Source organism: Megalobrama amblycephala, linkage group LG24 (genome assembly GCF_018812025.1).
Source record: "Megalobrama amblycephala isolate DHTTF-2021 linkage group LG24, ASM1881202v1, whole genome shotgun sequence".
Taxonomy (NCBI): Eukaryota; Metazoa; Chordata; class Actinopteri; order Cypriniformes; family Xenocyprididae; genus Megalobrama; species Megalobrama amblycephala.
The window spans coordinates 12647072-12660283 of NC_063067.1; the positions used below are offsets into that span (position 1 = coordinate 12647072).

Genomic DNA, 13212 nt, shown 5'->3' on the forward strand with positions numbered 1-13212 from the left:
TGTCCAACATGTGTATTTCCATACCTCCGTGCACCCTGTCGCCTTTTACAGTTCCTCCTGAAACAAAACACTGAGCTTTTATGCCGCATTCTCGCCACGTCGTAACCGTAATTACAAGATGGCAACCCGTGATGTTCTACCCGGAGCCGATCACGTCCTCAGACTCAGATTTATGTGTTTCTATGTCAACACCATAGGCATAATTTGTGGGTGGGACGGGTGGGACATGTCCCCACCGCTTTTTGCCAGGGTCGATATTGTCCCCACCACTTTTTGAAACATCTCATGGCACGTATGTATACTAATACAAAAGAAACATCTTTAGTTTATTAGCAATTCGTTCGTTTGTGTTAAATAGGCGATCCGGCGCTGGGATGTGTTGTTTTTGAAATCATGTTGAGTGCTTGTTGAGTCTGTTATCAGTGGCGCAACAGTGTTCTCTTGGCGCTCGTGCACACTGTGCAGTGTTCACTCGAACGAGCGCTTCAATTTATCGCTTAACGCTGTTGCGGCTGGAGACTCTATTCTTTCCAGTGAAATCACAAAACAAAATACACTGCTCTTGATATACAATCACTGATGAACATCTTTGGTTTTAATGAGAAAAAAAAATTACACGAGGCCGGATTCGAACCCAGAACCTCTGGCATGCTGAACAAAATTTCTACCCCTCGTCCATTAGATAATCTAACAAAAATTGCAGATCCACATATTTACTGACTAATATTAAAGGTGCCCAAGAATGCTTTTTCACAAGATGTAATATAAGTCTAAGGTGTCCCCTGAATGTGTCTGTGAAGTTTCAGCTCAAAATACCCCATAGATTTTTTTTTAATTAATTTTTTTAACTGCCTATTTTGGGGAATCATTAACTATGCACTGATTTTTTCAGCGCGCCGCCCCTTTAATTCGCGTGCTCCCTGCCACACGAGCTCTCGATTATATTACAGCACATTTACAAAGTTCACACAGCTAATATAACCCTCAAATGGATCTTTACAAGATGTTCGTCATGCATGCTGTATGCATGCTTCGAATTATGTGAGTAAAGTATTTATTTTGATGTTTATATTTGATTCTCTATGAGTATGAGACTGTGCTCTGTGGCTAACGGCTAATGCTACACTGTTGGAGAGATTTATAAAGAATGAAGTTGTGTTTATGAATTATACAGACTGCAAGTGTTTAAAAATAAAAATAGCGACGGCTCTTGTCTCCGTGAATACAGTAAGAAATGACGGTAACTTTAACCACATTTAACAGTACATTAGCAACATGCTAACGAAACATTTAGATAGACAATTTACAAATAACACTAAAAATATCATGATATCATGGATCATGTCAGTTATTATTGCTCCATCTGCCATTTTCGCTGTTGTTCTTGCTTACCTAGTCTGTTGATTCACCTGTGCAGATCCAGACGTTCTGCCCTTGTCTAATGCCTTTCATAATGTTAGGAACATGGGCTGGCATATGCAAATATTGGGCCGTACACCCCGACTGTTACGCCACTGGTCAACACTATCAACGCTGAAATGAATCTGCAGCAGTCAGGTGCTACAACTAGAGCTCTGTAAGTTGTTTACGTTCATTAGCCTATTATTATAATGTTATGTGCTTTGAGGCATGAGGTGATTTAACGCCGTTGTGACGCTTTGCAGACTCTGCTGTGTTTTTGTTGATTTGGAGGAGGTGTGGCTTTGGAAACGCTCTGAAGAGAGGTTGGGATCTCATGCTTTCAAAGCTAGCTTGCTATTGCTAGCCACTCCGAAATGGTCTACCTTACCTTTAAGTGAAAATTTACATAAGTTCAGTGAGATGTAATTAATTCAAATTATTAAGCAGAATGATGCATCTCTCTCTCTCTCTCTCTCTCTCTCTCTCTAAATATATATATATATATATATATATATATATATATATATATATATATACAAACACAAACACACGCACACAATCAGTGATATGAGCCAGAGTAAAAACCAGTTTCATGGTTCAATTCATGACCCACAAGTCAAGACAGATTAGACCTGATTGGGCTGTTGGTGCCATATGTGACCTACAATCTTCGCTCTGCTAGCATTAGTAGACAGGAGGGTCGCCAATCTCCCTGGGCAAAGGTTTCCATGGAAACGACCCCTGGATTCTCCAGTCTGCCGTTTTGCAGTCCTCACTCATCTTGAGGCTGAATTATCCTAGATTCCTTTATGTCAGTTCCATATTCTTCTGCTCTATTTCCTCCCTCTCTCACCCTCTCTCTCTTTCCCTAACTCTCAGTCTCTCCCTTTCCTGTGGTCTATCCCTCTCTTGCTCTTGTTCTGTTGCATGCCGTTTGGATTTTTACAGAAATTTGTATAATCATGCTCTATTTTTAATGAGTCATTATGATTTTCCTCTTCAGTTGCATGTTTTTAGATACAAGCAAATGTGCATGTAAAATACTGTCTTATATTAAAAAATGACTGTACTTAAAATCTGTATTCATGTTTTTACTTGTTTTTGACAGATGACAGATTTTTAAATAAATATTTAAAATGTTGTGAAAAACATTTTTAAAGTCAACTGTGCATGTGCTAATAGCTCCACTATCCAGGATTCAAAATTATATTATTAAAGTCACGGGGAATATATCTAAGTGAATAAATGAATCCATGTATGAGGGCTGAACCACATGGAGGTTCACACATGGAAGTCAAAGATCACGAGCATTGGTGTTGAGAAACGAGGTCGTTTGTCTTCTTCACACCAGCCCCTTGTGTGATCTGTCAGTTTTATAAAATCGCAAGTGCCTCAAAGGATTAGAGAACTATTTGATAGATGATGATCACATGCACCACTCTATCTCATGCCCCCACCTCCCCCCGCACCAAGACAGAACAAACTCCAGGGGGCACTGTTGGTATAAAATAAATTCTTAGTGTCATTGATCAAACAAGTGAATGCCGGGCAAATTACATGGCTTGTATGAAACAGAATGATATTTATTTAAATAAATAATTAATTATTTTATTTATTTATTCGAAGTAAATAATTATTTATTTGATCTTTTTTGCGTGACTTCCGACATAAGTTTTAAATGACTGACGTTATGGCTATTATTCTGTTACCAGTTGCGAACAGATATAGTAGGAAAAGATAACAATAGGCTAAACACGTAAAAAATACATTTTAATTTTAAAAACACGGTTTAGGTTTTAAAGTACTTTTTCAGAGAGAATTTGTTCAGTTTTAAGAATAGTTATTTGATTTTTTAACAACATTTATATAAGTATAATTTATTTATTAATAACTTTAAAGTAAATTAGCTTTTATAGGCTAACAACGATAATAATAATAACGTTATTATTATCTCGCAGACACTATGATTATCACGTTTGTTGAGCATCACTCTTGTCATACACACATTCCCGCCCCTCGTCTGCGTTTCATTGGTTTCGTCCAAACTTGCTTTAGTTCTTCCAGTCCGATGGGGTTTATTCGAGAGCTTGTGATCATAGTGTGTTCACAGATGGCCTGCCGGACAAGTTTTCAATGAATATTCTGGGTCTTTACAGTAAAATGCCCAAATTTACGGCAATTATGGATATAATTCGTTTGTTATGGATAATACGGATTGTGTGGGCTGTTGAAGGTAAGAGCATGTGTCTGTGTCAAGCGTGTGTGCTTTGAAATGTCTGTTACTTTTTACGCTACATCACACTGATGATATTGATCAAATTAAGATGATAATTATTTGAAGAAAGCCGCTGATACTAGTGTTTTACAGTCATGTCATATTACCTCAATTTAAAGGCTTCTGTTTGCATTAAAGTGCACCGAAAACAGGTGCACTGCAACTGTCTGTGGGTATAAATGAACTGTTATCATTTACATCAGTACAAACTGTTTAAAAAGAGAAAAAGTTAAAGAGATTGTTCACCTAAAAATTAAATTCTGTCATCATTTACTCACCCTAATGTTGTTTCAAACCTGCATGACTTTCTTCCTTTCTGTGTAACACAAAAGGAGATGTTAGGCAGTCTGTTCCATTCACTTTCATTGCATCTTTTTCAATGAAAATGAATGGTGTCTGAGGCTCATTCTGCCTTACATCTCCTTTTGTGTTCCACAGAAGAAAGAAAGTCATACAGGTCTGTAACAACACGAGGGCGTAATGATGTCTCTTTAAGCAGCGTTATCGAGCCCCCATGTGTGTCTCAGAAAATGATACATCTTCAGTAACATTTGGGAATGTATATTCTCAAACCTAGTGAACTGCCTATAGAGAATTTTCTGGTATTACAAATACAAATGCACATAGGTGGCCCAAAATGCTATGGGGGTTTTAAGAGCAATAGAGTAGTGATGAAATTGAAAATATCTTAAAAATACCCTAAAGTCATTTCCATAGTACATTTTTGTCTGTCATGTTCCAGTCTCTTAGTACACGTGGGCCATTGTCTCAAATCTCTGCCTGGAGATCTGCATCAGCACCTCATCATCACCTGAAACCTGAAATCTCTTTTTAAACTCCAAGATAGTGAAGTCTTAAATATATTCAGAAAAATAGGGACATAATTATGTCTGCGGATGTCCTCTTAGAAATTTGGAAGTCATTTAGATTCTCATTAGAAATCTTGTTCTATAGAATGAATCTGTGTGGTTGGTCAGTCAGTTGGTCCTCCTTGGTATGGTGTACCTGTTGCAACAGGACATGGGAGGAGAAACCTTACAGTAGTTATGCATTTCTTTTGAGAATTATTTTTTTGATGATATCATCATCTTATTCTTGATCAGACTTAGTAATACTATTACCCAAAACAGAGTTTCCTCAGCAATGCCATAGAAGAGCCATTTTCGGTTCCCCAAAGAACCTTTCAGTGATCAGTTCTTAAAAGAACCATTTTCTTTAGTCTGAAGAACATTTAAGTAATCTAAATAACCTTTTGTGCAATGAAAAAGGTCATCCATGTAGGATATTAATGTTTTTATTTTTTAAGAGTGATTCATTCATATTTATTACCTATGGAAATTTCTCTGTGGAACATCAGATGAGAGTTTTATCATTTATTCTGATGATAAGCCATTTGTAGTGATACACTAATAATGCCTAAGCTTAGCCATAGCCTAAAAATTACACAGTCCATTCCTGTTTGTTTGGTCTGTCTGATGGATGTGAGGAGTAAAAGCTTATTCATCACACCTCAGAGCAGATACAGATCTTGGGAGTGAAATAATTGTTTACAGCATCGAGGCACGCATGACTTAGACTGCGACTAAGGACATGGATATTTCCTCAAGTGAGTGGGGATGTCTGTGTGAATTAGACCCCGCTTTGACTAATCTAATGTATCTGTCCTGTTTCAATTTTGTTCGCTGGGTTCTTCATTTGCCCAGGGGCAGCGAGTAAATGATTGCTGTAATGTGAAGAAAATACATGGCTGGACTGCCATTTAAGCTCCTGTTCTGTTTTGTTCTGTCAATCATGTTGCAAGCTATAATAACAGGACTGTGCTGGAAAAACCGACCCCCCCTGGCTTTTGTAGCGAAAGTATTGTGCATAAATTAAAGTAGCAATGCATTAGTGGCTAGTGACAAAAATACACTATTTGTATTTTTCCCAGAATCATATTTTGACATACAGTATATCACTACATATCTTTGTAAGGTGCTGTTTATTCAAAAATACATTAAAAATCCAATTCATACAGTGACCTGAATTCCCTACCAGAGTTATTATAGTAAACTAAAACTAAAAACATTAAAAAGAAATTTAGCTACTGGAAATAAAATAAACGCTATCTGAAATAAATTATGTACATTTGTTATAGCTGCATAAAAAACTTATTTTATTTTATCGTGATGCTTAGGAAACATTTCTCATTTTCTTTTAGTTTAACTTGATTGACTTAAATAACTAAAACTGAAATAAATAAAAACAAATAATAATAACTACATTGACAAAAAAAAAAAAAGAGACAAAAACACATACATTTGTTTTTACTTGGAAACAAAGGTAATAGATAGCTATAGTGAAAATGATTATTAAGAAGTACATTCACCTGTATTTAAGGTGTAGGGCAGAGATGGGCAACTTTAATAATGACGAGAGCCAGCATTTTTCTCCTTTTTAAGAAGGAGCCAGATTACTAATCCACACATTTTACACTGTCTTATTCAGTTTTCTTTTTGAGGGAAATCAATGTACAATTAATGCAATGCGTTTTTAATTTTTTTTTTTTTTTTTACTATAAAATTGGTGCAATTATGCCAATTCCAATGGCAATTTCATTGTCAATTAAAAAGCAAACGTCTGTTGCATTGCCTGTAAATTTGAAACAAACAAATTTACAAAGGTCCTATTTTTGATTAGTTGCCTACAGAACATTCTCAACCCACCCTCAGAGAACAGTTAAAAACTGCTTATTCAAAAAACAGTTATTCCAAATGTTACCAAAAATTATCAAAATTTGCACATTATCATGATTGAAAATAATATAATAACATAATTTTTAAAGGTGCCATAGAATTTAAAATTGAATTTACCTTGGCACAGTTGAATAACAAGAGTTCAGTACATGGAAATGACATACAGTGAGTCTCAAACACCATTGTTTCCTCCTTATGAAAATCTCATTTGTTTAAAAGACCTCCGAAGAACAGGCGAATCTCAACATAACACCAACTGTTACGTAACAGTCGGGATCATTAATATGTACGCCCCCCAATATTTGCATATACCAGCCCATGTTCAAGGCATTACAAAGTGTCATCGCCATCTACTGGCATGGCAGCAGAATACAGAGTTTTTAGTTGTTTTTAGTCGCCGATCCTTGCGAACAGGGATCATTTTGACAATGTTGTCATCTGTACGCAAAAAATGCAAAGAAAAAACTTTTCTGTTCTTTTTAATACATTGTTGTCGTGTAAACGTTTCCTCAATGAGAAACTTGTGGCGTCTCAAAAAGGTGTTGATTTTGTATTTTACCTTTTTAATCTGAGATGAGAGCAACTCTGGCATGACCGGTTTATCTTTCATACTTCTCTTTGTTCATACTTCATACATTCACATTATGGTGCATATTTTACAACGTTCACCTTGTAATTACGGTTATCGGCAGGACCTAACGACCCCTCCTGATTGGGGTTAGCATTAATATCCTAATCTGAAAGTTATCTTTATATGACTCACTTGTAAATGTATTAAAATTGAGTAGAATATAATACACTTCACCTGATTTACCTGCAAAAATATTGAGGGCCGCCAGTTGCCCATCCCTGGTGTAGGGTAAATTATACTTTTGATGGTTATATCACATGATTTACGTCCATTTTTATACACTTGTCTTTGCAAGTGGTATAAGTTTTTCAAAGTCACGTGAAACCAATATTAATATACAAATGATATGACCAAGATTTTTGTAAAATTTTTCCTTCTCTCTTATATGTCATTGACCCTTGTAGATGTGGGAGATTTTTTACTTTCCATCCTTAATCAGAGGAATACAACCACCAACTTTTTTTGTTTCCATACAAAAACAGCAGCCGTGTGTCCTAGAAAGCACCTGTGTCCAATCGTTCGATCGTATGACGTGTATGCACGCAGGGTCCATGTGACGTTTGTCATGCAGGCCTCAGTACTTTCTGCACTCCCCCGTCCTTCTTTATTAGGAGCAAGACCTGCCTCTGGCATCTGTGACATCTTTCCGAGCCTTTACATAAGCACGGCAAACCTTACCAATTTCAGTCATGCTAGACACAGTCGGCTCTGTGGCCCGTCAGCTTTGCAGAGCGACAGACAGAACAAACTGTCTCTGAATCAATGAATTTATGAGTGATGTGAAACTGGGAGTTTCCATATGGCCTCTCATGAAATGACAAGATTTTGTCCACAGGCTTGTGAGAGGGTCAAAATGGTGAAATTATCAGGTATCCAAGAGGGACTTACCATCTGCTTGACAATTTAATTATCCATCTGTCTCTCTGTCTTGTTGAGTGATCATTTTGAATAAAATGAGGTGAAATGGATTGTCCTCTTAATGTTAATTATTAGCCAGTTTGATGCGCTGTCATATTGATTTAAATCCATGCTATTTTTGAGTGCACAGATGAGGGTACAAAACAAATTTGTATGTGTAAACACTCAGAATCTCATCTAACAAAATGTCAAAGTGTCAGCTGTTATCGAGGAGCAATATCTCTCTAACTACTACCACACATGTGTGGGCAGACATGGTTCATTTTTTAAATGGACAGCACAAGCCGAGTACAGTGGTCAGTGGGAGAAAGTAGAAAAGAGTTTAAACTAGCAGCCCTTCCATTTTATGAAAGCTTTTGATATTTAGGATGAGGAAATAAGTAGTATACAGGATCATATTCCTGTTGTTTCTCTCCAGAGTTGTGGGCACACAGTTGGGTCAAAGACATGACTTATTTATTTTGCCAAGATCTATTAATTTATGCAAAACTACATAAAAATGTGATTTATACGTACAATGACCTGAATCATTCTGTTCTATGATGAGCATGTTTTTCATTTCATTGACTTAAAATTAATTTTAAAGCAAAAATGTCAGTGCGATACAACTGTTCTGATATCATAATGAAGAAAAAGCCAGAATTAAAACCTTAAGGCCTGGTTTCACAGACCAGGCTTAGATTAAACCAGTAGTAGGCTTTAGTTCAGTTAAGACATTTAAGTCATTTTTATAAACGTGCCTTAGAAAAAACATTACTAGTGTGAATCTTGAGACAAAACAATGGCACTGATATATTTTCAGATAAGCCAGTGGAAGTTGCTTTCAGTTAAAACAGCTCATACATGCATTTTAGTCTGGGACTAGGCTTAAAGGGTTAGTTCACCCAAAAATGAAAATTATGTCATTAATGACTCACCCTCATGTCGTTCCAAACCCGTAAGACCTTCGTTCATCTCCGTTCAATCACAGTTTAAGATATTTTAGATTTAGTCCGAGAGCTTTCTGTTCCTCCATTGAAAATGTATGTACGGTATACTGTCCTTGTCCAGAAAGGTAATTAAAAACATCATCAAAGTAGTCCATGTGACATCAGTGGGTTAGTTAGAATTTTTTGAAGCATCGAAAATACATTTTTGTCCAAAAATAACAAAAACTACAACTTTATTCAGCATTGTCTTCTCATCCGGAATCCTTTCCATTGAATTGATTCCATTGAATCCTTTCGTCTGTCTTCATTGGTAATGCACTTTTACGTCGCCGTGGTCGTTTTTGGCGATTAGGACATCCGCGACATGCACACTTACGCACCATTTTAAAAAATATAGCAATACCAAAATACAAACAATGTAGAATAGCTTGAATACAGCGTGCGTCTCCCTCAGATTGTAAACGAAGCTCGGGCGCATCAGATAACACGTCAGCAGCGTCTTACATCAGCAGCGTCACTGCGGAGTCGTGAACCACACTCCGGAGCAGAAGGGGGCGGTAATGCACCAATAAGCTGGATGCCAACCGCTGTAAAACAGGAAATAATAATAAGAAGAAGCGGAGTCATGAACGCGGATTGACAACAGACCCGGAAGAGAAAACAATGCTGAATAAAGTCGTAGTTTTTGTTATTTTTGGACCAAAATGTATTTTCGGTGCTTCAAAATGTCGCAGATGTCCTAATTGCCAAAACCAACAACGGCGACGTAAAAGTGCATTACCAACGCCGACAGATGAAAGGATTCAATGGAATCAATTCAATGGAAAGGATTCCAGAAGAGAAGACAATGCTGAATAAAGTCGTAGTTTTTGTTATTTTTGGACCAAAATGTATTTTCGATGTTTCAAAAAATTCTGATGTCACATGGACTACTTTGATGATGTTTTTATTACCTTTCTGGACATGGACAGTCTACCGTACATAAATTTTTAATGGAGGGACAGAAAGCTCTCGGACTAAATCTAAAATATCTTAAACTGTGTTCCGAAGATGAACGGAGGTCTTACGGGTTTGGAACGACATGAGGGTGAGTCATTAATGACACAATTTTCATTTTTGGGTGAACTAACCCTTTTAGTATTTTAGCAAATTTTTTGAAAATGTTCACTAGATTTTTGTATTTTTCATTAGTCTGATAAATCACTGATAAATTGAGTCTAGTCCTTTATCGTGTGCTTATCTGATGAAGGTTTATTTGTGCATGTGGCATTATTCTGCATTATTGTGGTGTTGCTTATTTGATGAAGATGTATTTGAGCACATGGCGTTATTGTGGACTATAATATTTTGCTTTTTATTTTGATTATTTTGTTTGTGCTTGTTTTTAATGAAGATATATTGGAGCATATGGTGCTTTAAGCAATTCACACCCATCTGATCTGTATGCCACCCAAGCTGGAAAGTCATTCATCTTGCTACTACTGAAAAAGTAAATGGTTTTTATGCCAGTCCATACAGTACAGTACTGTAAGTGCAATATAATTCAGCCCCATGTACTTGATAGTGTTAAAACCTGGCTCAGTCTTCTTTGCTCACAGGTGTCTAATGGACTGTGCTAAACTGATATTTTCTTTTTTGAAAAAGAATCTGAATATAAATTGTAGTCATTGACCCAAAAGCTTTACATTCCGAAGTGAACTTAATGAAAAGAGAAGAGAGATCCCTGAGCTAAAGAATCTCTATTCAAAGTGATTAAAAATCAGATGAAAAGTTAATTTGTTCTCATAGCCTGAAGCTGCTAATTTACTTGATATCCACCGAGAATCTGATTTGCAAATGGATTGTTGTTGAGTGATCATCAGTCTTCAGTCAAAACCTTCTCAACTGGAACCTTTTGGAAGCATTTTTAACTTCGTTCTGAATTTGCTACATGATTTTAAGATTAAAGATATTCTGCTCAGTAATCTTTATAAATGCAGAGAATTTGCCTCAGGATGTGACTTATGTGTTCCACGTATAATTTTGATCTGCATAAGCTTCATTATGTTTTCCTCATTTTTCGTGCATTGAATGTCCCAAAGCCAAGCAAGAAATGATTATGAATGGACATCCCAGATAATGAGCTGATATTGCATAATCATAATATCCTCAATAGTAACAGAAGTCAGATGCAGTCAGTACGCAGTGGTTTTTCCGTCAGAGCAGAAGCGCTCTTATTCCATAGAGAGCTGACATAAAATATTGAACTTCAAAAAGCTCATGACCTACTTCTCCACAATCCTCGATTTTGTAACTGATTATCTGAAAACACAAGGGTACATGTTTGGTTTAATATCACATCTGTTGTCTTAATTATAATTTAGTCTTTTATTGTTATTGCTACCTCAGTAGAAAACATGAATGCATAATCACAGTCTTGGGATGCTTCTTATAACTTCCTCATTATACATTAGTCATTTGCATTCAGTGGATTTATGGAGTAGATTACTTTTTAAGTCAATGTATTTTTCATTAGTAATTCATGAATGTACTCTCTCTACATCTATTTAGGCTCACTTCTGTACATTTTCAATAAATCAATGTCATACAAAAGTTTAGGTTTTCAGTAAGATTTTTTTTTTTTTTTTTTGTAAAGAATACTTTCAATCTAAAAGTAAAGGCATTTATAATGTTACAGAAGATTTCCATTTCAAGTTGTTCTTTTGAACCAAAGACTCCTAAAAAATCCATGTTTCACAGTTTCCATAAAAATATTAAGCAGCAACTAATAATAAGAAATGTTTCTTGAGCACCAAATCAGAATATTAGAATGATTTCTGAAGGATCATGTGACACTGAAAACTGAAATAATGATACTGAAACTTCTGCTTTGCCATGACAGGAATAAATAATGTTTTTGTAATTATATTTTTTTACAGTTTTTACTGTATTTTTAATAAAGTAAATGCAGCCTTGGTGAGCATAAGAGACTTTTCAAAAACTTTTTTTTTTTTTTTTTAAATCTTACTGATCCCCCAAGGTTTAAATAGTAGTATGCAAGCAAGGATGAAGCTAAGAAAGCTCCAAATGTAGCAAAAAATTGGGATTGCCCTGTAAATAAAACTTGGCGATTGGTCTGTAGCTTCTTTGGACACTGCAAAATGACATGGGCTGGATTGTAAGAATGATAATCTGACCGTTGCTGATGTAAGTGACTCAAGCGATTTGTTTGAAAGACTAACCATCTACTAAAACTAAATCTATCATGACCTCTGATCTCTTTATTCAGTGACAATCAGGTTCATCTAGGAATTTTTTTAGTTCTGCAGAAATCTTTGTGGAGCCAAATAGGCCTATGTTTAATATACATTGCATTAATAAGCATCCAAAACTTAATGCAAATCAAAATCACAGAGAAATGGAGACTGACTGTTCTCAGATAACACAACAACCTGTGCTGTTTGCTATAAATAATCTCATCATCACAGGGATGAAGTAGCAATAATGCAAAATTTATACCTCCATGGCCTGTAAATGTGCTCATCATTGGCAGGTGTGGTTAATTTTGGCCCCCAAATGCGAGTAGACATAGTCAGAGTATGGTTTGTCTGCTTCAGGGTGCTTTTTCGGCTCTTGTCCCACATTGCCATGGAGATGAGAGTTGTAAATTGGGAAAGGAGGGGATTAGTGTTGGTCTGTAAACTGTGAGCAGGCTGCTCCACTGACCCACTGCTCATTCAGCGCCATCACATTTGGCTCCTGTCTGCAAATGTTAGACAGTCACACAGCTGAGATATGCAGGGGTTTATGGGCAAAACGTCCCCCTGATGTCTGCTCAAAATCCTGACATAACAGAGTGAGACAAATCTCTTGTTGGACCACAGCGCATGCTTTACTGCCATGTACCACAAACTTGTTTCATCAATAGCTTTTGTAGGTCAGCAAATCCCAATTGTGTATCCAACAATGGATTTAGGAAGAAAATGTTTGCTTGATTTGAAAGTCACTATGAAATAAAAATGGACTTTTCTTATTTTTCAGGGAAAATTGCCAGTACTTATAAATGATTTATCCGTGTATGTCATTTTTATTTATTTATTTATTTTTTATGTGCCCTAATCTTTAATCAAAATAACTTCCCCTCTCTCTTGCAACAACATCCTTCTCTTCTCTGATGATGTGTTTACTGGCGCAAGGGCGGGACAACCTGTTACTCGCATGTGATCAAATGATAATGATCCAATCAAGTCCCACTGGACAAAATCTTGTTCGGGAAGCCCTGTCACTCGATTATACATTAAAATAGGGAAGAAAAGACAATAGCAACTTCCTTTTCATGCTGGC

The 13212-nt window shown here is 36.3% G+C and overlaps 1 protein-coding gene across 1 annotated transcript in view; it reads left to right on the forward strand.

Moving 5' to 3' along the window:
• The first annotated feature begins 3391 nt into the window (after positions 1 to 3391).
• ephb2a (eph receptor B2a) overlaps positions 3392 to 13212 on the forward strand; it is a 77801-nt gene continuing 67980 nt past the window's right edge. The window contains 1 exon segment of the mRNA XM_048178069.1: positions 3392 to 3634. Within this exon segment, the coding sequence (XP_048034026.1) occupies positions 3535 to 3634 (100 nt within the window). The 5' untranslated portion in view covers positions 3392 to 3534.